The sequence below is a fragment of the Balaenoptera ricei genome, chromosome 2 (assembly GCF_028023285.1).
Source record: "Balaenoptera ricei isolate mBalRic1 chromosome 2, mBalRic1.hap2, whole genome shotgun sequence".
Lineage (NCBI taxonomy): Eukaryota > Metazoa > Chordata > Mammalia > Artiodactyla > Balaenopteridae > Balaenoptera > Balaenoptera ricei.
This window is the reverse complement of record NC_082640.1, coordinates 175466360-175493535: the sequence shown is the minus strand read 5'-3', so window position 1 is coordinate 175493535 and position 27176 is coordinate 175466360. Positions and strand designations below refer to the sequence as shown.

Here is a 27176-nt window from a genome sequence, read left to right as displayed (position 1 = left end):
AGATAGTCAGGAGGTGAAGCAGGGTGAGCCCTTCATTCTTCTCTTCCACAAGTAGTTATTTAACACTTACTGCATGCAAGGCACTCTGGAAGGTGCTGTGATAGAGAGTGAGGAAGACATTCAAACCCATGTACTCCTGGAACTTGTATTCTAGCACAGGACATAGACAGTTGTGTAATTACCGTTGATGTAAGTCTGCAACAGAGGAGCATGGAGCATTGAGAGAGTGAGTTCCTGGGGGTTGAGCCCTTATCTGGAGGATCTTGGAAGGTTTCCCAGAGGCAGTGACACTTATGATGAGATCAGGAAAATGAGGATGAAGGAAGGGGATAGGGTGGGGGGAAGGTTCCAGCCTGAGAGCACAGCGTGGAAAAGGCCCCCAGGCCAAAAGGAACATGATGTGTGCTTGAGAAACCCAAGAAAAACCAGAGTGACTTCAGTGTTGTGAACCAAGGAGAAAAGTCATTCGAGACCAGGTCAGGTGGGGCCTTTTGAGTCCCAGTAGGGAATGTGGGTGTTATTCTAAGGGAGGGGGAAGCATTGAAGGCTTCAAATTAGGTGAATAACCAGATCAATTATGTATAATTTGTTTACTGAATCAGCTGGATATCAACTTTTTTTTCCTCCTGTCTCTTCAGACCACCTCTGTGGACCTATTTCCTTTCTGCCTCTAGATGAAGTATCAGCAAGTCCCATGGATTTTCCCTTAGAGAGTAAATAAATATTTCCTTAGCTTAAAAAAGTCTAAGTCAGTCAATTACCACATGACTCCATTCCTGCCCAGTGTTTTAAGAAACTTCAAACCCTTATCCAATTTAAGTTTGTTTTCCAGCCCCAGTTTTAGCCGGACCCAGCCTGGGGAGCCTGGAATGTGGGGAGGTGGAGAATTTCCTCATTCTTATTATTTTTAGATTCATATCCCCCCTCCCTCATAGCTGATGGTTTCCAGCCCCTTCCGGAGTTTGGGTGAGAAAACGGAGGTGAGATAAAGGGGCAAGAGGTCTGCTGATGGGGGTGACACTTCTCCCTGGAGACAACTGCCCCCGTCACCTCTGGGCCTCTGGAAGTCTTCCCCTCTTTTGGGGCCCCTGCACCCTTCCAGCTGTGCTTCTGTGTAGCTTTCCTTTTCTCTGCTGCCTCTTCCCTGCCCCAACACTCTGCCTCCTCAGAAATAAACATTATCTTGAATTTTGTGTAAACATTTTAAGAAATGTTTCTCTATAGCTTTAACATATATGTGCATCAAAATATATTGTTTAGTTTTGCCAGATGTATTACTTAGCAATGTATACCTTTTCCTGTGACTTGCCTTTTTCATACAACCTTATGCTTTTTTTTTTTTTTTTGGCTGTGTTGGGTCTTCGTTTCTGTGCGAGGGCTTTCTCCAGTTGCGGCAAGTGGGGGCCACTCCTCATCGCGGTGCGCGGGCCTCACTCTCGTGGCCTCTCGTTGCGGAGCACAGGCTCCAGACGCGCAGGCTCAGTAGTTGTGGCTCACGGGCCCAGTTGCTCTGCGGCACGTGGGATCTTCCCAGACCAGGGCCCGAACCCGTGTCCCCTGCATCGGCAGGCAGACTCTCAACCACTGCGCCACCAGAGAAGTCCCAACCTTATGCTTTTTAAATTACCCCATATGCTTTAAAAATGATTTGGTATTGATGTATGTGTCTGTATTCACTCATATGAATATACCACAATCTATTTAGCTATTCTCCTATTTTGTCTTGTAGTTTTTAACTTTTGCTTTGTATTTTTAAGTTTTTAATCTGTCTAGAATTGATGTTGAGTGTAGTATGAAGTGGGGATCTGATTTCTTTCTTTTTTATATATATATAGATAACCAATTGTGCAAACAAGACCCGTCTTTGCCCCTGATCTGCAGTGTCACCCCTGTGATATATCCTAGTTCCACATGTACATCAATCTGTCTCGGTCTCTTTTCTCCTTCATTGCTGTATTTGCCCTTCCCTAGATCACAATACCAGGTAACTCCTATGAATAGCACCCCCTTTTGGATTTTCTTGGCCTTTGTTCTTGCATTTAAATGTTAGATTCAGCTTGTCAAGTTCCATTAAGAAAAAAAAGCATAACAACCTGTTAATAAAAATTACCTCTTGAGGCCAAATTCTGCCTTGTACCTGCAGTTAGATCTTAGGTGGAGATTCCTGATTCTTCTTGCAGCATGATAACTCTATTTGTTCTCCTAGAATTTTAGGCCCAAGACAGCTCCCTGACTCTCCATAAGGATAGAGAGTTATTATTTTAGCTTCCCTTATCCATAATGTGACTTTGCCTGTGTCCCAGTGATGGGTGGCTTTGCTTCCTCTCTCTCAGTAGCTTCAAGCTTCTGCTGAGTAGGGGATAAGAGGGAGGGAAGGAGCCAGGGCTTCAGTGCCAGCACCCTCCAAGCACTTCCCCCCAGCATGGATCACCTCTTTTGAGGCCTGTGTGCAAGTGTTGAATGCCCAACCTCCTGTAGCTTAAGGCTTTTGCTTCTTATGGAAGAAGGTTCAGGGAAGCGAGTGATGCTTGCTCCCATCCTCCCCACCCACCCCCCACAGTGACCGCTCCCGCACTCCCTTGATGCCTGCACCACCAGCAGGGACTCTCTGGTCTATTCCCTGCCCCAGTCTCTCTCCTGAGCGTCCAGGGAAACCCATGGGAAGGAGCTTGCAAGTGAGTGCAGACTCCATTTTGAAAGGTGCCCCAGCATTTCCAGACTCACATACCAGCACATACTTGACCTTTGACAGTTGTTTACAATTTTAGCTATTTCTTACTTGCTTCTTTTGTGGCCAGCACTGTTTCTCCCTCTCATGCTCTTCCATAAGTGAGACTGTTCCTGTGTTCAGATTCTCCTCAGAATGGCTTATTCCCTTGGATTTCAGGTTAGTTGGTTATCTTGTGACTTTACTTATCTGATGACTTAAGGAAAATGATGACTTAGTGATTTATCTGTTTTGTTTCTTGTTGGGTTGCTTCTTTCTGCATTGAAAGCAAAAGCAGATGTCTTGTAATTGACTTTTGTGTAACAATCTTTTTTTTTTTTTAATTATTTTGCTTATTTATTTTTGGCTGCATTGGGTCTTCGTTGCTGCGCACGGGCTTTCTCTGATTGCGGTGAGCAGGGTTACTCTTCATTGTGGTGAGCAGGGTTACTCTTCATTGTGGTGTGCAGGCTTCTCATTGTGGTGGCTTCTCTTGGAGAGCATGAGCTCTAGGCGTGCGGGCTTCAGTAGTTGCGGCACACGGGCTCAGTAGTTGTGGTGTATGGGCTTAGTTGCTCCGCGGCATGTGGTATCTTCCCGGACCAGGGCTCAAACCTGTGTCCCCTGCGTTGGCAGGAGGATTCTCAACCACTGTGTCTCCAGGGAAGCCCTTGTGCAGCAATCTTAAATATTTCAAATTTGCTACATTCTTTTGATGATTCCAGTACTTTTTCTATATATTCTTTTGGATTTTCTGAGTAGAGGTAAATATTTTTCTAAGCAGATAATCACATCACCTGCAAATAATTTGTTTCTTTAACATTTCTTAGCATATTATACATTTTTTTTTTCTGTCACAATATCTAGGAGCTCATTAAATAGAAATGAAGATAGTTGGTGTCAGTCCGTTCAGGCCGCTATAATCAAATATCAAAGGCTGGGTGGCTTATAAACAACAGGAATGTGTTTCTTATAGTTCTGAAGACTGGAAGCCTAAGATTAGGGTGCCAGCATGGTTGGGTTCTGTGCAGGCTCTCTTCTGGTTGTAGACTGCCAACTTCTTGCCCTGTCCTCGCATAGTTGAAGGGGGCAGGGGATTGCTCTGGAGCCCCTTTTATAAGGGTACTAAACTGATTCACAAAGCCTTCATCCTCATGACCTAAATCGCCTCCCAAAAGCCTCACCTCCGAATACCATCACTTTGGGCTTTAGGTTTTCAACAGAGGAATTTTAGAGGGATACAAACATTCAGACCATAACAGTAGGCTTCCTTGTTCCTGACTTTTAAAAGAATGTTTTAAACATTTCACCATCACGTATTGTCCTTTCCATAAATTTTTTAAACTCTTTTTCATTTATAGACAGTTATCTTTTTTTCAGTTTAAGAGGTGTTTTATTTTATTTTTTTTAATTTTTATTTATTTATTTATTTAATTTATTTATGGCTGTGTTGGGTCTTCGTTTCTGTATGAGGGCTTTCTCCAGTTGCGGCAAGCGGGGGCCACTCTTCATCGTGGTGCGTGGGCCTCTCACTATCGTGGCCTCTCTTGTTGCGGAGCACAGGCTCCAGACGCGCAGGCTCAGTAATTGTGGCTCACGGGCCCAGTTGCTCCGCAGCATGTGGGATCTTCCCAGTCTAGGGCTCGAACCTGTGTCCCCTGCATTGGCAGGCAGATTCTCAACCACTGCGCCACCAGGGAAGCCCAAGAGGTGTTTTATTTTTGTTTTTAAATGTTTCTTCTATATCTATTGAGCATATCTATAGATTTGTTTCCTTTAACTTTTTACTTAATGTTGTAAAATATATTATGGATTTAATGCTGAACCAGACTTGAAGTCATGGAATAAACCTATCTTGGTCATTGTGTATTATCTATGTTTATACATTTCGTACATTGTTGAGTGCAATGTTAGTATTTATTTGTTAGATTAATCTTGTTAATTGTGATTTTTCAATCTTCTGTATCTTTACTGATTTTTTTTCTGTGTGATCTATCAATTATTGAGTTATGTTAAAATTTTCTGATGTGATATTGAATTTGTTAGTTTCTTTTGTAGTTCTGTCAATTTTGCCTTATATATTTTTAGGCTGTTTTTGATACATATAAGTTTAGAATTGTTACATCTTCTTGATGAGTTGAACATTTTATTGGTATTTAATTATTATTTTTATATTTATAATGCTTTTTTGCATTATAGTACTTTGGTTGTAGTAAAATATACATAACATAAAATTTACCATTTTAACCATTTTTAAGAGTGCAGTTCTGTGACATTAAGTATATTCACATGGTTGTGCAACCATTGCCACTATCCATCTCCAGAACTATCTCATCTTCCCCAACTGAAACTCTGTACCCACTAAACTGTTCATTCCCCATTCCCCTCTCCCCACAGCCTCTGGCAACCTCTGTTCTACTTTCTGTCTCTGTGAATTTGACTATGAACAGTTGTGGATACACCTAGATCAGTTACATAGGTGGAATCATACAGTATATATCTTTTGAGACTGGCTTATTTCAATTAGCATACTGTCCTTAAAGTTCATCCGTGTTATAGCATGTGACAGAATTTCCTTCATTTTTAAGACAATAATATTCTGTTGTATACATATGCCACATTTTGCTTATCCATTCCTCTATTGATGGGCATGGGTTGCTTCCACTTTTTGGCTATTCTGAATAATGTCGCTATGAACATGGGTGTACAGCTATCTCTCCGAGACCATACTTTCAGTTATTTTGGGTATACCAAGAAGTGGAATTGCTATATCATATGGTAATTCTATGTTTAATATTTTGAGGAAACTCCATACCATTTTCCACAGCAGCTGCACCATTTTGTATTCCCACCAACAATGTACAAGGGTTCTAATTTCTCCACATCTTTGCCAACATTTGTTATTCTCTATTTTTTTATTTTGTAATAGCCATTCCTAATGATATCTTGTGGTTTTGATTTCCATTTCTCTAATTATTAGTAATGTTGAACATCTTTTAATGTGTTATTGGCCATTTGTATATCTTCTTTGTAGAAATGTCTAATTAAGTCCTTTGCTCACTTTTTAATCAGATTATCTTTTTGTTGTTACCATGGTTTTTTTTTAAAATTTTTGTTGTTTTTATTGTTTTTAATCTGTTATTCATATAGTTGCACTAGCCTTCTTTGGGTAATATTTGTCTAGTATATGATTTTGATCCTCTTACTGCCACCTTCCTTATGTATCTCTCATAAAAAACATATATAGGTTTTGTGGGCTTTTTTTAGCCAATCTCTGTTTTTTAATTGGAGAGTTATGGAAAAACCCAAATGAACTTTTTGGCCAACCCAATGTATTTGACTTTATTCGTACCATCTTCTTTTGTGCTATTTGTCCTACTTTTTTTATGTTTCCTTTTTTGTTCTCTTTGTTTACCTCACTTTAAGGTTCTTTTTTTCCCCTCTTCCATTTTATTTTCTTTTACTGGATTGGGACTTTCATACTCCTTTCTTTTTTTTAGTGTTATCTAAGATTTTCACATGTGTGTTAACTTAAAGTCTAAAATGTATTGACGTTTTTCTCCCTTTCCCGCAACATATATAACTTTAAACTCTAGGTGTCTGATTTGTCTCCACTCCTTATATTTCTCAGGATAAGTCCAACTCTGGTCCCTATGTCCCTCAAATCTCAGAAGGCATATTTCAAGTTATAAAGTGGTCCCCTGGAAGCCCTTCTTGACATATCATGAGGAGAAGCCCTTTCTTCTTCTCCATGTAGGGTAGAATGGAGATGAGAGATGAAATGCACAGCACAGCATTACTCCTGCCTTCTTTAAACTCATAAACTCCCATTTATCTCAAATGGCCTCGCTTTTGTTTAGAATACCACTCTGCTGAGATGGGGAGGAGGAAGTAGAGGGTAACAACTGTGGATGCACTGAGATCAGTTAGAAGGATTTTGCAATAGTATAGGCTAAAATTTTTCGTGTGTCAGTCTAAGATGTTGATAGTAGAAATGGAGAGGAATGGATTGATTTGAGAGATATTTGGGAGGTAGACTCAACAGGACAATGGATCCAGAGTAATTTCCATTCCTGTACTCTATTGCCTGGCTCTCTGCTTTATAAAACACATCTATGCTTGTCTTCTGTGTGCCACATCCAGCCACATCTTGTCTTATTATTGTGAGGGAATCTGAGGTTCTCATATTGTGCTTAAGAAGACAGGTACTTGTGGTAGACAGACTGTTGGGTGAGGAATCATGCAGTGTGGAAATGACAAACAGTAGGCTTGGAATTCAAAAGAGAATTTGTGGAATAAGAGGAACTAAGGTTAGATGATGGAAACAGACAAACAACAAGAACCTACTGTATTGCACAGGAAACTATATTCAATATCTTGTAATAACCTATGATGGAAAAGAAGCTGAAAGTATATATATATATATATATATATATATATATATATATATATATATATATATATATATCTGAATTACTTTGCTGTACCCCTGAAATTAACACAACATTGTAAATTAACTATACTTCAATTTTTAAAAATGGTTTAAAGAAAGATTCGATGATGGAACACAAGGGATTCAGAACATTAGCAAGGATTTTGGATTTTGGGGGCACTACCTACGAGATGTTGGATACTGAATCAAAATCCTTTCCACAGTGGGAATTGATTATATACCCACAGGTAAAAAAACTGTATCTGCTTGATAATGGGAAGTATAGTCGTTCCACAAATGGTGAAGTATTGAGAAGGAACTTCTCTCATTTCGTAACAAGGTCAATTGTTTTTGAGAATCTCCACAAAATCCTAAAAGTGATAACTTAATGTCAATAATTCTACTAAATTGCTCAGAAAGAAAACATCATCAACATTTACACAAAGTTTTTGGTAAAGCTATTTGTTAATTCCATGAATATTATTGAGTGACGATTTCACGTCACGTCTTATGCTAAGACTGGGAATATAGTGGTGAATAAGATAGACAAGGTCCTTGCCCGCATGGAGGTGACATTCTAATGAAGAGAGACAGATGATAAACAGGAAGCAAAAAACAAAATAGTTTTAGATCTAATACATGCTATGAAGAAAGTAAACATGGTGACAGAGGGAGTGAGAAGGATAAGCAAACAGCTGAGAACAAAAAGCGAAGAGCTTTCCAGGCAAAAGAAATTGCAAGTGTAAATGCAGTGAGGCAAGAAAATATGTGGGTGTATTTAATAAACAGGAAGGAGGCTAGTGTGGATGGTGCAGAGTGAGATGGTGTGGTGGAAGGTGAGCGAGGAGGTAGGTAAGTGCCAGATCATATAAGGCATTGTAGGCTGCATGAGGAGTTTACGTGTTATTCTTGGTGCCAGGGGAAGCCATTGGAGAGTTTTACATAGGAAAGTGAAATTATTTTTATTTTCGAAAAGATCACTCTGCTTTGAAAAGTATAGGACAGAATGAGAAGTCAAAGTTTCCAGGCCCCTTGGAAAGCTATTGAAGTAATACAGGTGAGAAATGAAGGTGGTTGAAGCAGGTGCACTTGAGAAAAGACAGGATTTGATGACAGATTGCCTGGTGTGGGTATTAGCAAGAGAGCAATCAAGAACTATCTAGGTTTTTGGTTTGCAGCTAGGTAGATCATGCTGTCATTTTATGAGATGAGGAATGCAGAGTTAGGCAGGGTGAGTGAGAGTTCCATATTAGAAATATTAACTTTGAAATGCCTGTTAGGTACCCAAGTGAAGATGTGAAGTTGGCAGTTGCATGGATGTACTAATGCATAGCACACAAAGTCAGAGCAGGAGCTCTGCATTTGGCAGTTGTTCCTGTATAAATGGATGTCTGTAGAGAAGAAAAGGCCTTGGGCACTTCAGGAAGAGAGATTAGGCAGAAGAGGAGGCCCCAGCCAAGAAAACGAAGACGGAGCAGCCAGTGAGATAGAAGAAAAACCAGGGAAATGTGGGATCCTATAAGCCAAGGGAGGTGGGTGTTTTGGAAAGTATGGAGTGGACCACTGTGACCCATGCGGCTGAGAGACTGAGTAAAATAAGAACAAAGAAGTGACGTGACCTTTGGATGTGGCAACATTCCAGGCTGTAGTAACCTTGATTAAAGCAGCTTCATTGGCATGGGGTGAGGGCAGTGGGCTGGGGAAACAGCATGAGTACTGGAATGGGAGCTTAGCGTTACAGGCAGTTAAGTTTGATGGTGATTGTCTTTTTGCAGTGTTTTCCCCCCTCAACAGATATTCCTTTCCACCTCAGGAACTCCCTGACTCCTAATTTTAAGCCCATCCTTCATTGCCCAAACCCCATTCCCTCCTTTAAAAGCTGACTTCTTATGTCTCCTGGAAGACTGGAGCTTGATCACCCCCAAGAGCCATCCTAGACACCTGAGTACAAGAGGCTCATTTACCTCGCCAGTGGTGGGAGAAGTGGGAAGACAGGTTCAGTAATAGCCTGGCTATTGGTCAATGACTTCAGATACAAAGAGGTTAATTTTTTTTAATTACGGTAATAAACTTTATTTTTTAAGAGCAGTTTTAGGATCATAGCAAAACTGATCAGAAAGTAGAGTTCCCATATACCCCCTCTCCACACATACCTCCCCCACTATTGATGTCCTACACCATAGTGTAGGACACTATACTATAGTATAATGTAGGTACATTTGTTACAATCCATGAACCTGTATTGACACATCATCAGTCACCTGAAGCCCATAGTTTACATTAGGGTTCACTCTTGGTGTTGTACATTCTATGGCTTTTGACAATTATGTAATGACACGTATCCACCTTATACTATAAATATCATACGGAATACTTTCACTGCCCTAAAAGTCCTCTCTGCTCTGCCTATTCATCCCTCCATCCCCACTAATCCCTGACATCTATACTGTCTCCATAGTTTTGCCTTTTTCAGAATGTCATATAGTTGGAATCACACAGTGTGTAGCTTTTCAGATTGGCTTCTTTCACTTAGTAATATGCATTTCAGCTTCCTTCATGTCTTTTCACGACTTGATAGCTCATTTCTGTTTACCACTGAATGACATTCCATTGTCTGGATGTACCACAGTTTTTTTGTCCATTCACCTACTGAAGGACATCTTGGTTGCTTCCAAGTTTGGGCAATTTTGAATAATGATGCCATAAACATCCTTGTTCAGGTTTTGTGTTTAACTCATTTGAATAGATACCAAGGAATTTGATTGCTGGATCATATGGTAAGTGGCTTTCAAAGTGGCTGTACCATTTTGCATTCCCACCAGCAATAAATGAGAGTTCCTGTTGCTCTACATCCTCACCAATATTTGGTGTTGTCAATATTTTGGACTTTTGCCATTCTAATAAGCGTATAGTGGTATCTCGTTGTTGCTTTAATTTGCATTTCCCGATGATATATGATGCATATAAGCATCTTTTCATATGTTTATTTGCCATCTGCATGTTTTCTTCAGTGAGGTGTCTATTTAGACCTTTTGCCCACTTTTTAACTGGGCTGTTTCTTTTCTTACTGTTGAGGGTTTTTTTTGTTTGTTTTTTTAATATATTTATTTATTTATTTTTGGCTGTGTTGGGTCTTCGTTTCTGTGCGAGGGCTTTCTCTAGTTGCAGCGAGCAGGGACCACTCTTCATCGTAGTGTGCGGGCCTCTCACTATCGCGGCCTCTCTTGTTGCGGAGCACAGGCTCCAGATGCGCAGGCTCAGTAGTTGTGGCTCACGGGCCCAGTTGCTCCGCGGCATGTGGGATCTTCCCAGACCAGGGCCCGAACCCGTGTCCCCTGCACTGGCAGAAGGACTCTCAACCACTGCACCACCAGGGAAGCCCCTTACTGTTGAGTTTTAAGAGTTGTTTGTATTGTAGGGGATTGGCATATGGCAATCCAAAATATACCACTTTGGCATAAAGATTATTTTTAGCCTAAGGCAATTAAGAAGAAGCAGACATATGAAAAAATCCCTTGCCCTCCACCTCTCTACCAAGAAAGGCAGGATGATTCCTAATCACCAGAGACAACTGGAGACTCTTACCAGTTCAGAGACACTGAGAGGAATCTGCATAACAAGGATTACTAAAAACAACCCTTTTCTTCCAATAGTTTCTCCCATATATTTACTTTTCCACTGTTTGCCACCCCTAAAAGCCTTAGCCCCTTTTTCTTTATCTTGTCACTTCTCCACAAACTTATTGTTCTTTATTAAGATGCTAGACAAGCTCCAGGTTCTAACCACCCCTTTGAGTTACTCATCACTGAGGTGTCTCCCCTGTGTAAGCATGACACACATTAATAAAGTGTTCATTTTTTATTGTTAATCTGGCTTTCATCAGTTTAATTTCTAGGGTCCCAGGCACAGAACCTAGGAGGGCAGAGGAAAAAGAGGTTTTATTCCTCCCCTACAGTTTATTTTGGATAACAGTCCTTTGTCAGATACGTTTTTCACAACTATTTTCTCCCAGTCTATGGCTTGTCTTCTAATTCTCTTGACAGTGTCTTTCACAGAGCAGAAGTTTTTAATTTAATAAAGTATGGCTTGTCAATTTTTTTCTTTCATGGATTGTGTCCTTAGTGTTGTATCTAAAAAGTCATCGCCATACCCAAGTTCATCTAGGTTTTCTCCTATGTTCTCTTCTAGGAGTTTTAGAGTTTTGCATTTTATGTTTAAGTCTAATTTATTTTGAGTTAAACTGTTTGTGAAGGGTGTAAGGTCTCTGTGTAGATTTATTTTTTGCACATGGATATCTTAGCATAACGTTTTAAAAATAGGTTGTTTTTCTTGATTATAAAGCACATACTCACTGTAGAAATTTCCTAAAAGACAGGCAAATATAAAGAAGACAGTTGAAATCATGACTGTTAACACCTTGATGAATTACTGATTAGTCCTTTTCAACATGCATTTCAACATTCTTCACTATGCTTCTTTCATTTTGACATTATAATGTGACCACTTTCCTTAGGTAATTAAAAACTCTTTGTAAGTAGCATTTTAATAGATGTATTTTGCCTAGGTAGATCAGGTATTATCATTTACTTAATTTTCCTATTGTTGGCATTTTTATTTCTAGCTTTTATCATAATGCTGTGGTGAACATCTTTGTATGGAAAGCTTTTCTCCCCCTCTGTGTTTCAAGTTTTTTCCTTAGGATAGAACCCTATCAGTAGATTTATGGAATCAGAGGGTGAAAAAAATAATATTAGAGCTCTTAATGCATAATGTCAAATTGCTTTCTAGGAATCTTGTACCAGTTTACAATCCCATTAGTGCCTATCTCCACTAAATTCTTACCACTATTAAACACTGTCTTTTAAAAACCTTTCCTAATTTGATAGGTGAAAAATCATATCCCATTGCTGTAATTGACATTTCATTGATTACTAATGAGGTTGAACAAATGTTACTCAAATATTCATTTGTTAGCCATTTGTGGTAAATTTTATTTATAAATTATATGGTTATGAACTTGCTAATTTAAGCCACTGTTTCACCCAAGTTGCATGATGTTTGTTGGTTTGGTTTTAGGAAAACTGGAACAGCTTACATAAGAAAGATATTGCAACATAACACTCCTGAAGGATTTTTGTCGTCAGTTATTGCAGAAATTATAGACCCTTTTGGAATAGAGGAAGTGCATGAAAGCTCTTGTTTGTCTAGTTCCCTTTCCATTAATCAAGCTGGAACTTTCTCCTATAAGCTTAGTCTTCAATTACAAAGTAAGTGTAGTAATATATCTCTCTGATGGCTGGGGAAAATGAGAAATTATCTTTTGGGAAGAGTGTTCATGCTCTTTTATAGAACAATAGATTTCAAAATTTAGTCCAGTTGGTAATCTACAGAAGTCTACATATACTTAGATTCCTGGAGGAATTCTTTATTTCTAATATAATGAAACCTAGCTATCACTTCATTGATATTTCATCAATAGTAACACCTATCATTTATTTCTATAATATGATGTTATTTTGTCTTAAACAGTGCTCAGGAACAGTGAGAAAAGTCAAAAAGTCCAGACTTTACCCTACATAATGAAATAATTTTGAATCACTGTCATGTAGCATATTTCTATTTCAAAGGATTATATGATAGATACATAGCAAAAGTTAATATAGTTTATTGTAAGGATTTGGGTTTTACTCTGAGTAAATGAGCCTTTGGAGTGTTTTGAGCAGAAAGTGACGTGATTGAACTAGCTGCTCTGTTGAGAACAGACTGGGCATGTGACAGAGAGAGGGCAAGAAGGAAAGCAGAGAAATCAGTTAAGAGGCTATTGCAATAATCAGGTGAGAGATCATATTAGATGTAAGATGTCTGTTACTCATCCAAGTGGAAAAATAAGGTAGATATATAGAAAGACAAGTCTGGAGTTCAGGAAAGACCTCTGGACTGGAGAAATACATTTGAGCAGTCAGAAGGAGGAGAGAGAAAGGAGCAGAAAAATTATTTGAACAAATAATGGCTGAAAGCTTCTATAACCTGGGGAAAGAAACAGACATCCAGATCCAGGAAGCCTATAGAGTTCCAAATAAGATGAACCCAGGGAGACCCACACCAAGACACATTATAATTAAAGTGTCAAAACTTAAAGACAAGAAGAGAATCTTAAAAGTGGCAAGAGAAAAATAACTCGTTACCTACAGTAGAACCCCCCCCATAAGACTATCAGCAGATTTTTCAACCGAAACTTTGCACATCAGAAGGGAATGAGATGATATAGTCAAAGTGCTGAAAGAAAAAAATTGCCAACCAAGTATATCTATCTACCAGCAACATTGTCATGGAGAATTGAAGGAGAGATAAAGAGTTTTCCAGACAAGCAAAAACCAAACGAGTTCATCATCCTAGACTGGCTTTACATGAAATGTTACAGGAATTTCTTTAAGGTGAAACAAAAGAGAGCTAATCAGTAATAGGAAAATGTGTGAAAGTATAAATTTCACTGGTAAAGGCAAATATATAGTAAAATTTAGAATAATCTTATGTTGTAAATGTGGTAGTTAATCACTTATAAAGCTAGTATGAAAGTTAAAGACAAAGGTAGTAAAAAAACTAACTACAATGATTAGTTAATGGATACACAAGATAAAAATATGTAAATTGTGATATCAAAAACATAAATTGGGGTAGAAATGTAGAGCCCTAGAATGCATTCAAACTTAAGTTGTTATCAACTTAAAATAGACTATTATAAATATAAGTTGTTTTATGTAAGCCCAGTGGTAACCACAAAGCAAAAACCTATAGTAGATACACAAAATAAACAGGAATCTAAGCCACTACAGATAACCACAGAAAATCATCAAATCACAAAGAAAGAGAGCAAAAGAAGAAAGGAACAGAGAAAGTATAAAACACCTAGGAAACAATTAACAAACTGCCAATAAATGCATACCTATCCACCTTAATACATAAGGTGGTATGTATTCGGCCTTAACATGTTAACATATACATTCTTTGGTGCAGGTATGAATTTATCCACCAGTAAATACATACCTTCGCCTTCGCTGGTGGTGCAGTGGATAAGACTCTGTGCTCCCGATGCAGGGGGCCCAGGTTCGATCCCTGGTCAGGGAACTAGATCCCACATGCATGCTGCAACTACGAGTTCACATGCCACAAGTAAGGAGCCCCCATGCCGCATCTAAGGAGCTGGTGAGCCACAACTAAGGAACCCTGGAGCTGCAACTAAGACTCAGTGCAACCAAATAAATAAATATTAAAAAAAAAAGACAGGCAATAAAAATTGTTGGGGAGGATGTGTAGAAAAGGGAATCCTTGTGCACTGTTGGTGGGAATGTAAATTGGTGCAGTCACTATGGAAGGCAATATAAAGGTTCCTCAAAAAATTAAAAATAGAACTACCATATGATCAAGCAATTCCACATCTGAGTATTTATCCAAAGAAAATGAGCATGCTAACTTGAAAAGATAATATACTCCCCCTTGTTCATTGCAGCATTATTTACAGTAGCCAAGATGTAGAAGCAACCTGTGTCCATTGATAGATGAATGGATAAAGAAAATTGGGTTTGTATATATATATATATATACAGTAAAATATTATTCAACCATAAAAAAGGAGGAAATCTTGCCACTTGCAACAACATGGATGAATTTTGAGGGCATTATTGTGAGATAAGTCAGACAGAGAAAGACAAATACTGTATGATGTCACTTATATGTGAAATCTAAAAACAAGCAAACAACAAATAAATAAACTCAGAATAGATTGGTAGTTGCCAGAGATGGGGGTTCGGTGAAGGGATCAAAAGATATAAACTTGTAATTATAAAATAAATAAGTCATAGGAATGTAATATAAAACATGGTGACTATAGCTAACACTGCGTTGTATATTTCAAAGTTGTTAAGAGAGTAGATCTTAAAAGTTTTCCTCACAAGAAAAAAAGTTGTAACTGTGTGTGGTGATGGATGTTAGCTAGATTTTTGTGGTTATTATTTTGCAATACATACAAATATCGAATTGTGTTGTACACCTGAAACTAATGTTATATATCAGTTATATCTCAAAAAGGGGGGGGGGGAATCAAGTGGTCAGCATATATGATAGTTAATGCTATGAGATCAGATGAGATCACTGGGAAAGCTAGTGTAGGTATAGAAACGAAAAAGTCTGAGGTCCAACAGTTAGTGGTCAGAGAACAGGAAGACCAGATGGTCTGCTAGGAGAAGAACTAAGAGAGTGTGTCTCAGAAACCAAGTGAAGAAGGTACTTCAAGAAGGAGGGAATGATGCTGTGCTACATGCTGCCAAGAGGTGAGGTAAGACGAGGAGAGAAAACTGCCCAATGGATCTGTGTCAAGTCATTGGTAACCTTGATAAAAGCTGTCGTTGGGTGGAGTCATGTAGACAAAAGTCTGATTGGGTTAGGTTTAAAAACTTATGAGAGGCGAGGAATTGAAGATAGTGAATAAAGGCAGCCCTTTCAGGGAATTTCACAATGAAGGGGAGGAGAGAAATTATGTGGTAGTTGGAGGGATTGTAGGAAAGGATTTTTGTTGGTTTGTTGAAATGGGAAAAATTAGAGCGTGTGTGCATAATAAAGGGAATTATGAGATTGTCTTCTGACTACTTCTACTTATTTTTTCAGAACGAGGTGAGTATCATTGTTGACATGTTTCAAAAACATTTAAAATGATGACTTCCCTCTCCTTCAAACAGCCATCTTTTGGCTTCCCTCATATCCTCTCTGATGGATTTTCTCCAATCATTTCTTCTTTGTCTCCTTTGTGGAGTTTTTTTTTCCTTCCCATTTTTACATGATGGTGTTCCTTATGGTCCTGCCCTCAAGCCTCTTTTCTTCTAAATCTTCATGCTCTTCTTAAGCAATCAATTATTCATTTATTCAACAAATATTTATTGAGCATCTGCTATGTAATAGGCAGACCTTTAGGCCCTAGGGAAAACACTAGCTACATTATTCTTCTCTTATAAAATCACAATAAAGACTCTGGGTTATTAAGGCTCTTAATAGTTCTATGGTAAAGAAATCAGATTTCTTATAATTACTTAGCCCTATGTGGTTTTTTTCTGCTGAGAATTTTATAGAACTAGTTTCACAGTAAAAACTGTGCTTGGCATATTTGCAATACACTTTCTACAAAATAATTTGAATTATAACCTGAAATCTGGCAAATGTATCCTCTAGTTAAGACCATAATTTAAAAACTCAACTAGTGTATTCCTCAGTTATGTCCACCAGTATTGCTTGCAGAACATTGGCTGTTTTATTTTATACCAAATCATTCCTGTTTTAGCTTCAGGTGTTACTTCCTCATTTCAAGATTCGGATATAGAAAAGACTGTGGTGATTCCCGGTTACAGCAGCTTCCTGATCACAAGGATTTTAGATAATGAGAATGCTTTAGCTATCGCTACCATGCCTGAAACAGTACCCCACAATATGACCTTTCTAAAAGGCTCCTGGTTCTTATACAACTTTGGACAAAGGGATGGACGAACATGGAACATACATTCAAAACCATGTAATTACTGGTTTCAACAACATGATGATTCACTATCCCTCAATGTCCTGAAATACATTGATCTGGGGAAATCTCATGCTTTAAAAATTAAAGTCATACCTAATACAAAAGGTAAGTTTATTTTTATTGGGAAATATCAAAAGGAGATGTTATTGCTTTTCTTGAATGTAAAATATACTCTTTGATATTTCCTTTATCTTTGGTTTCTGTAGTAGGTGGCATTCTACCAATAACAGTACTAGTTCTAATTATTGAGCACTTATGCAAAGCTCTGTATTAAATGATTTTTTAATTCATTTTAAAATTTAATGTTTATAACAACCCTAAAAGGCTAGATTATAATCCTTATTTTATAAATAAGCTTAAATTATCAGCCCAAATAGACACAGGATTTTAGTTTAGGTTTTTGCTGCCCTCTGAAAAGAAAACATTATAATTACCTTGGTGTTGTTATAATCATTTCAAGTATTTATTTTAAGCCAAAAAAAAGACGTTTAAATAGAATTCTATACTTTTCTCCATTTTTCAAGGTATTTATTTATTACAAAACTAATATAAAACTTACTAAAAATGATGGGGAAATGGCATATTGGAAAGAAATAAAACAAAAAATTTTAGTAAATTACTGAGCTAGAAATTGAGGGGAAAATATGGAAGGAAGGGGAGGGAAAACAGAAAATCCTGTCACCAGAAATGAAAAGGGAACTCAAAGTCGAAAAAATTAGCTAATATGTGGCTCCTGGAAGGTTTTGAGGCTCAGACATGGGCCATATAGGCAGTGGGATGAATTTTAATGCCCAAGCATTGGTAGAAGATGTAGACCTTTAGACATTTCTACCTTGTGGTAGGAAGTTGGAAATGAGAACATTAAGTAAAGCTGGAACCATCAAATCATGAAGGGTGAAGAGAGGATAAGGAAAACACTACCCAACAACTCAAAGAAAGAGGTAGGGAGATTGTCATCTCCACGGGACTCAAAGAATTTCTTGTAAAAAACCCAAACTCCAAGACTGTGTAACACCTAGACACTACCCACCAAATACAAGAATCCCAAACTGAGACATCATTACAATGCCTGGGTCCCAGCATAAGGAAGCACAAAACCCTCTGTAGGAATACTTTCATAAACAAGGTAACATGGAATTCCACAGAAAAATCAATCTTCATGAACATAAATTGAGGAAAAGAATTTTAAAACCATGTAAGGAAATGACCCAACATAAGAGAAACTCAACAAGCATAGGAAACAAAGTTTTAATCTTGAGTTTATGGAAAAATCAGAAAGACACTATAAAAACAATTGTAAAGTATAAAATATGTAAAACTCTTAAAGAGATAAAAGAAAGCATATGAACCATAATGAAAGGACAAAACACTATTTAAAAAAAAACAAGCTTATTTGAAAAACATAACCAAGTGCAATTTATAAAAATGAAAATTATAGGCTTTGAAAAAAATTGGAGACATGTATTTCTATTTCCGTCAGTATTGTGGACTAAATATTCTGAAAAAACTTCTTTCTGAAACCCTTAGAACTTTCTCTTTGATTATATGACTAATTGTCCATATTTCCATCAAGTAATTTTAGGGTTTTAATTTTATGGCTTTAACTTTCCATCTAATTATTTAATTTATCTACACTTTGTTTTGGTGTATTACAGGTGGTTAGGTAGTTGTTCCAACATCACTTATTGAATAATGTATTTTTTCTTCACTGATTTTTAAAAACAATGCAATTTACCTATTATTTTGACCATTTCTGGGTTTTAAAAATTCTGTTCCTTTGTTATTTCTCTGTATTCCAGTACAAATCCCAAATGTTATAACTATTTTAGCTTTAATTGTATTTAACAACTAATTTGTTATATTTTAAACTTGTTCAGTTTGAAGAAACAAATAATAATCAGCAAATCAACTCAGTTGCCTCTGAAGAAAAACCTAGTCCATGCTATTCAAGATGTGGTCCCTGGACCAGCTTCATTGGCATCACCTGGGTGCTTGTAAGAAATGCACAGTCTTTGGTGGTTGCATACAAATTTTAGGGTTTTCTTTTGTATTTCTGCGAAAAGTGCCAATGGAATTTTGATAGGAATTACAATCTGTAGATTGCTTTAGGTGGTATGGACACTTTAACAATATTAATTCTTCCAATTCATGAACATGAGATGTCTTTCAGCTTATTTGTGTCATCTTCAGTTTCTTTCACTGGTGTCATAGTTTTCAGTGTACATGTCTTTCACCTCCTTGGTTACATTTATTCCTAATACTTTGTTCTTTTTGATGGTGCTATAAATGGGGTCGTTTTCTTAATTTCTCTTTCAGCTAGTTCATTGCTAGTGTATAGAAACACAACTGATTTTTCTGCATTGATTTTTTATCCTGCAACTTTGCTGAACCTTTTTATTCTAACACTGTTTTGGTAGAGCCTTTAGGGTTTTCTAAATATAATATTCTGTCATCTGCAAACAGACACAATTTTACTTCTTCCCTTCTGATTTGGATGCCTTTTTTCTTTCCTAATTGCTCTGGGTAAGTCTTCCAGTACTGTGTTGAGTAGAAGTGGTGAGAGGGAACATCCTTGTCTTGTTCTTCATCTTAGAGGAAAAGCTTTAAGCTTGAGTATGATAAGTATGAGTATGATGTTAGCTATGGACTTGTCACATATGGCCTATATTGTGTTGAAGGACATTCCTTCTAAACCTAATTTGTTGAGAGTTTTATTCATGAATGGATGTTGAATTTTGTCAAATGCTTTTTCTATATCTGTTGAGATAATAATTTTTATCTTTCATTCTGTTAATGTGGTGTATTCACATTAAAGACCCTGAGTAGCCAAAGCAATGTTGAGAAAGAACAAAGCTGGAGGAAGCACACTTCTTAATTTCAAACTCTATTACAAAGCTATATTAACCAAAACATTATGGTAATGGCATAAAAACAGACATATAAACCAATGGAACAGAGTAGAGATCCCAGAAATAAACCCATGCATACACAGTCAACTAAGTTTTGACAAGGGAGCCAATGGGGAAAGAATAGTCTCTTCAATAAATGGTGTTGGGAAAACTGGACAGCCATGTGCAAAAGAATAAAACTGGACCCCTAACTTACACCACTCACAAAAATTAATTCAAAATGGATTAAAGACTTAAATGTAAGACTTGAAACCATAAAAATCCTAGAAAAAAAAAAACATAAAGGAAAAACCCCCTTGACATTGGTCTTGGCAATGATTTTTTTTGGATGTGATACCACAAGCAAAGGAAATAAAAGCAAAAGTAAACAAATGGGACTATATCAAACTAAAAAACTTTTGCACAGCAAAGGAAACAAAAAACAAAATGAAAAGGCAATCTTCAATAAGCGGTGCTGGGAAAACTGGACAGCTACATATAAAAGAATGAAATTAGAACACTCCCTAACACCATACACAAAAATAAACTCAAAATGGATTAAAGACCTAAATGTAAGGCCAGACACTATCAAACTCTTAGAGGAAAACATAGGCAGAACACTCTATGACATAAATCACAGCAAGATCCTTTTTGACCCACCTCCTAGAGAAATGGAAATAAAAACACAAATAAACAAATGGGACCTAATGAAACTTAAAGGCTTTTGCACAGCAAAGGAAACCATAAACAAGACAAAAAGACAACCCTCAGAATGGAAGAAAATATTTGCAAATGAAGCAACTGACAAAGGATTAATCTCCAAAATTTACAAGCAGCTCATGCAGCTCAATATCAAAAAAACAAACAACCCAATCCAAAAATTGGCAGAAGACCTAAATAGACATTTCTCCAAAGAAGATAAACAGATTGCCAACAAACACATGAAAGAATGTTCAACATCATTAATCATTAGAGAAATGCAAATCAAAACTACAATGAGATATCATCTCACATCAGTCAGAATGGCCATCATCAAAAAACCTACAAACAGTAAATGCTGGAGAGGGTGTGGAGAAAAGGGAACCCTCTTGCACTGTTGGTGGGAATGTAAATTGATATAGCCACTATGAACAGTATGGAGGTTCCTTAAAAAACTAAAAATAGAACTACCATACGACCCAGCAATCCCACTACTGGGCATATACTCTGAGAAAACCATATTCAAAAAGAGCCATGTACCACAATGTTCATTGCAGCTCTATTTACAATAGCCAGGACATGGAAGCAACCTAAGTGTCCATCGACAGATGAATGGATAAAGAAGATGTGGCACATATATACAATGGAATATTACTCAGCCATAAAAAGAAACGAAATTGAGTTATTTGTAGTGAGGTGGATGGACCTAGAGTCTGTCATACAAACTGAAGTAAGTCAGAAAGAGAAAAAAAAATACCATATGCTAGCACATATATATGGAATCTAAAAAAAAAAAAAAAAAGTTCATGAAGAACCTAGGGGCAAGATGGGAATAAAGATGCAGACCTACTAGAGAATGGACTTGAGGACACGGGGAGGGAGAAGGGTAAGCTGGGACAAAGTGAGAGAGTGGTAGTATATATATGGACATATAAACACTACCATATGTAAAATAGATAGCTAGTGGGAAGCAGTTGCATAGCACAGGGAGATCAGCTCGGTGCTTTGTGACCAGCTAGAAGGATAGGGAGGGTGGGAGGGAGGGAGAAGCAAGAGGGAAGAGATATGGGATATATGTATATGTATAACTGATTCACTTTGTTATAAAGCAGAAATTAACACACCATTGTAAAGCAATTATACTCCAATAAAAACGTTAAAAAAAAAAAAAGAAAAGGCAACATATAGAGTGGGAGAAAATATTTGCAAACCATATATCTGATAAGGGGTTAGTATCTATAATATAAAAGGAACTCATACAGCTCAATAGCAAACAAACAAATAATCCAATTAAAAATGTGTAAAGGACCTGAACAGACATTTTTCCAAAGATATGCAAATGGCCAACAGGTATATGGAAAGGTGTTCAATATCACTAATCATCAGGGAAATGCAAATCAAAACTATAATGAGCATTAATTTTGTATCCTGCTACTTTACCAAATTCATTGATTAGTTCTAGTTGTTTTCTGGTAGCATCTTTAGGATTCTCTATGTATAGTATCATGTCATCCGCAAACAGTGACAGCTTTACTTCTTCTTTTCCTATTTGGATTCCTTTTATTTCTTTTTCTTCTCTGATTGCTGTGGCTAACACTTCCAAAACTATGTTGAATAATAGTGGAGAGAGTGGGCAACCTTGTCTTGTTCCTGATCTTAGTGGAAATGGTTTCAGTTTTTCACCATTGAGAACAATGTTGGCTGTGGGTTTGTCATATATGGCCTTTATTATGTTGAGGCAAGTTCCCTCTATGCCTACTTTCTGCAGGGCTTTTATCATAAATGGGTGTTGAATTTTGTCAAAAGCTTTCTCTGCATCTATTGAGATGATCGTATGGTTTTTCTCCTTCAATTTGTTAATATGATGTATCACGTTGATTGATTTGCGCAGAAATCTCTTGCATTCCTATACACTAATGATGAAAAATCTGAAAGTGAAATTAAGAAAACACTCCCATTTACCATTGCAACAAAAAGAATAAAATATCTAGGAATAAACCTACCTGAGGAGACAAAAGACCTGTATGCAGAAAATTATAAGACACTGATGAAAGAAATTAAAGATGATACAAATAGATGGAGAAATATACCATGTTCTTGGATTGGAAGAATCAACATTGTGAAAATGACTATACTACCCAAAGCAATCTATAGATTCAATGCAATCCCTATCAAACTACCAATGGCATTTTTCACAGAACTAGAACAAAAAATTGCACAATTTGTATGGAAACTCAAAAGACCTGGAATAGCCAAAGCAATCTGGAGAAAGAAAAACAGAGCTGGAGGAATCAGGCTCCCTGACTTCAGACTATATTACAAAGCTACAGTAATAAAGACAGTTTGGTACTGGCACAAAAACAGAAACATAGATCAATGGAACAGGATAGAAAGCCCAGAGATAAACCCACACACATATGGTCAACTTATCTTTGATAAAGGAGGCAAGCAGATACAGTGGAGAAAAGACAGCCTCTTCAATAAGTGTTGCTGGGAAAACTGGACAGGTACATGTAAAAGTATGAAATTAGAACACTCCCTAACACCATACACAAAAATAAACTCAAAATGGATTAAAGACCTAAATGTAAGGCCAGACACTATCAAACTCTTAGAGGAAAACATAGGCAGAACACTCTATGACATAAATCACAGCAAGATCCTTTTTGACCCAGCTCCTAGAGAAATGGAAATAAAAACACAAATAAACAAATGGGACCTAATGAAACTTAAAAGCTTTTGCACAGCAAAGGAAACCATAAACAAGACCAAAAGACAACCCTCAGAATGGAAGAAAATACTTGCAAATGAAGCAACTGACAAAGGATTAATCTCCAAGATTTACAAGCAGCTCATGCAGCTCAATAACAAAAAAACAAACAACCCAATCCAAAAATTGGCAGAAGACCTAAATAGACATTTCTCCAAAGAAGATATACAGATTGCCAACAGACACATGAAAGAATGCTCAACATCATTAATCATTAGAGAAATGCAAATCAAAACTACAATGAGATATCATCTCACACCGGTCAGAATGGCCATCATCAAAAAATCTAGAAACAATAAATGCTAGAGAGGGTGTGGAGAAAAGGGAACCCTCTTGCACTGTTGGTGGGAATGTAAATTGATACAGCCACTATGTAGAACAGTATGGAGGTTCCTTAAAAAACTAAAAATAGAACTACCATACAACCCAGCAATCCCACTACTGGACATATACCCTGAGAAAACCATAATTCAAAAAGAGTCATGTACCAAAATGTTCATTGCAGCTCTATTTACAATAGCCAGGACATGGAAGCAACCTAAGTGTCCATCATCGGATGAATGGATAAAGAAGATGTGGCACATATATACAATGGAATATTACTCAGCCATAATAAGAAACGAAATGGAGGTATTTGTAGTGAGGTGGATGGAGTTAAAGTCTGTCATACAGAGTGAAGTAAGTCAGAAAGAGAAAAACAAATACAATATGCTAACACATATTTATGGAATCTAAGGAAAAAAGAAAAAAAATAAGGTCATGAAGAACCTAGTGTCAAGACGGGAATAAAGACACACATCTACTAGAGAATGGAGTTGAGGATATGGGGAGGGGGAGGGGTAAGATGTGACAGGGTGAGAGAGTGGCATGGACATATATACACTACCAAATGTAAAATAGATAGCTAGTGGGAAGCAGCCGCATAGCACAGGGAGATCAGCTCGGTGCTTTGTGACCACCTAGAGGGGTGGGATAGGGAGGGTGGGAGGGAGGGAGATGCAAGAGGGAAGAGATATGGGAACATATGTATATGTATAACTGATTCACTTTGTTATAAAGCAGAAAGTAACACACCATTGTAAAGCAATTATACTCCAATAAAGATGTTAAAAAAAGAAAAAAAACAAACTATAATGAGATATCGCTTCACACCTGTTAGAATGGCTGTTATCAAATAGACAAGAGATAGTTAAGTGCTGGTGAGGATGTGGAGTAAAGGGAACCCTTTTGCACTCTTGGTAGGAATATAAATTTGTTCAGTCACTATGAAAAATAGTGTGGAAGTTTCTCAAAAAAGTTAACAATAGAGCTACCATATGATCTAGCAATCCCACTTCTCGGTATATATCTAAAGGAAACAAAATCAGTATCTTGAAGAGGTATCTGTACTCCCACTTTCATTGCAGCATTACTCACAATAGCCCAGTTATGGAAACAATGTAAGGGTCCTTCAACAGATGAATGGATAAAGAAATGTGGTATATATGCACAAAGAAATATTATACAGCCATAAAAAAGAAGGATGAACAACATGGATGAAACTGGAAGACATTATGCTGAGTGAAATAAGCCAGAGAAAGACAAGTAGTGTGTGATCTCACTCATATGTGGAATCTTAAAAAAAAAAAATGCCTAACTCATAGAAATAGAGTGCTGGTTGCCAGGGGCTGGGGGATGGAGAAAATGGGCAGATGTTGGTCAAAGAGTACAAACTTCCAGTTATAAAATAAATGTCTTGGGGATATAATACATAGCACGATAGCTATAGTTAATAACACTGTACTGTATAGTTGAAATTTGCTAAAAGAGTAGATCTTAAGTGTTCCCACCACACACACACACACAATGTGGGGTGGTGGCTGTATTAATTAACTTAATTGTGGTAATCATTTCACAATGTATAAGTACAACAAATCTCCACATTATACACTTTAAAAATATACAATTTTATTTGTCAGTATACCTCAATAAAGGTATGAAGGGGACAGGATGTGGAATCTCAGCCCCCTCCTCAGAACTGTTAAGTCAGAATTGGCATTCTAACAAAATCCCCAGTTATAGTTTAGGAAGCACTGGCCAGATCACTTTGATTTAAGGGAAACTGCTAGAGCTGAGACTTGAGGCAACTTATTTACTACTCAGCTCTGATTTACTTATTAGTAAAGATGGCAGTTAGATTACATGGTCTTTCAAATCTCTCTTTCCATTAAATTTCTCAGTATGGAGAGATTGCAAACAGTAGCTCTGAAGGCAGGAAGTGGCCTAATGACATATTGTGTTAACTGCCTAGGGTTTTTCTCTTGGCAGCAACTGATTGACAGCCCTTTAAATTGAGCGTGTATTCTCAGTTTCTCTACTGAGTTAGCCAACTCAGTGTGACCAAGACTATCCAAGTGACTGCCTTCGAGAACCTGACTGAGGAATGAGGGGTGGAGGGGAGCAATATTTCTTTGAAAAAAATTAGGAGAAAATATTTGCAAAGTTAAATTTTTCTAAGAACCATTAAAGATAACTCTGTATAAATAGATTCTGTAGATGTTCTAGAATTCTGATCAGCCAGTCATTATGAAATTGCTTAAAATTTTCATGATTTCATGTTCACTCTTGGCTTTGTTTCCAAAGGTGTTCAAACACTTGAAATCCCACTACTGAAAGTAGTCGTTGGAAACCCAAATTTGTTGGAAGTTAAAGTTGAAGGCTATTTTGATGGCACTGATAGTTATCTAATGGAAATTTCTGCAGCCAGCAAAACTTTACGTCAAGTAAGTTTTTCTTTAATTATTAAAAAATATCTATTGATTATAGAAAATTTAGAATATAAGCTAAGAAAAAGGAAAAATTATGCATAATCCTACCTATCAAGGATGACTAAACACTTTTAACATTTTGGGAATTATGAAAAGGCTGTATGTGATAGAGATTTAAAAAGTGAGCTCTGGAAAAGACTACCTGAGTTAGTTTTCACTGCTGGTACTGTTTTTGTGAGCTTAGGAAAGTTACTTTAAGTTTCCTCATCTATAAAATGGAAGTGATACTAATAATACCTACCTCATAGGATTGTTTTGAGAATTAAATGTGATAATTCAGGTAGGCCATCTAAAACAATGTCTGGCACATAGAAAATGCTCAATCACTATGAATTTATAGTATTTTCCTTTTTTTCCCCCTAAAACTGGGAGAGCATTGTACATACATTTTTAAAAATTTGCTCCTTCCACTTAATTATATAGTTTAATCCTTTTATGTCAATAAATATTTTTCTGCAAATTCTACAATCTGTTTATCATGAAAATTTTCAGATATAGACAAAAGAAGAATTTCCATATACCTATTTCTCAAATTAAACAATAGTCAAGGTTTTGATACTTCTGTTTTATCATCTCTATTTAATTTTTTTTGGTTTATATTCTGACATACTTTTAAATGAATAGCAGACATTATGTCATTTCACTCCTATATGCTTCCATACATATCTCCAAAAAATATGTGTATTATCTCTCACATAACAAGAATGCCGTTATCATCCCTGAAATTTTTTGAATGAATTTTTTTTTGGTATCCTATAAAACCCAGTTCATAATCAAATTCCCCCAATTTTCTCAAAAAAATAAAGAGTTTTGGGTTGGTTTGTTTGAATTGGGATCGAAACAAGAGTCACACAGTATGTGGTTATTTATTAATCTCTTAAGTTTCTTTTAGTTTAAGGTAGGTATGACTCCATTTTCTTCCCCTGCCATTGAATTGTAGCAATTGAGTCAGTTATGTTGTAGAATCTCCAGTATTCTAGATTTTTCTGTTTACTTCCTTATTTCTTATTGAACTTGTGTCACCCCCCTCCACCCACCCCAAATTTCCTTTAATAGTAGAACCCTGCTTAAATTCTGGTTCAATGTGTTTTAGCAAAAAATCATTAAAAATAGATTATTTTTAATGGCTTACAGAGTATAGAGATGGGGGCAAAACTACTAGAGTCTACTATATCAGTATAATTATTAGTATTTCTACATTTTTTAATTTCAAGAAGTACTTAAAAATTTCAAACAGAATTTATCAAATTTTGTTAATGTTTAATATCATGCAAGGTTCAAATATGGTTTTTGTACATAAATTTCTACTAA

The 27176-nt window shown here is 36.9% G+C and overlaps 1 protein-coding gene across 1 annotated transcript in view; it reads left to right on the top strand.

The window, feature by feature from the left end:
• CATSPERB (cation channel sperm associated auxiliary subunit beta) overlaps positions 1 to 27176 on the top strand; it is a 138279-nt gene that overhangs the window by 90871 nt on the left and 20232 nt on the right. The window contains exons 19-21 of the mRNA XM_059915818.1: positions 12216 to 12406; positions 16474 to 16806; positions 25681 to 25820. Of these exons, the coding sequence (XP_059771801.1) occupies positions 12216 to 12406; positions 16474 to 16806; positions 25681 to 25820 (664 nt within the window). The remainder of the gene's footprint in view (positions 1 to 12215; positions 12407 to 16473; positions 16807 to 25680; positions 25821 to 27176) is intronic.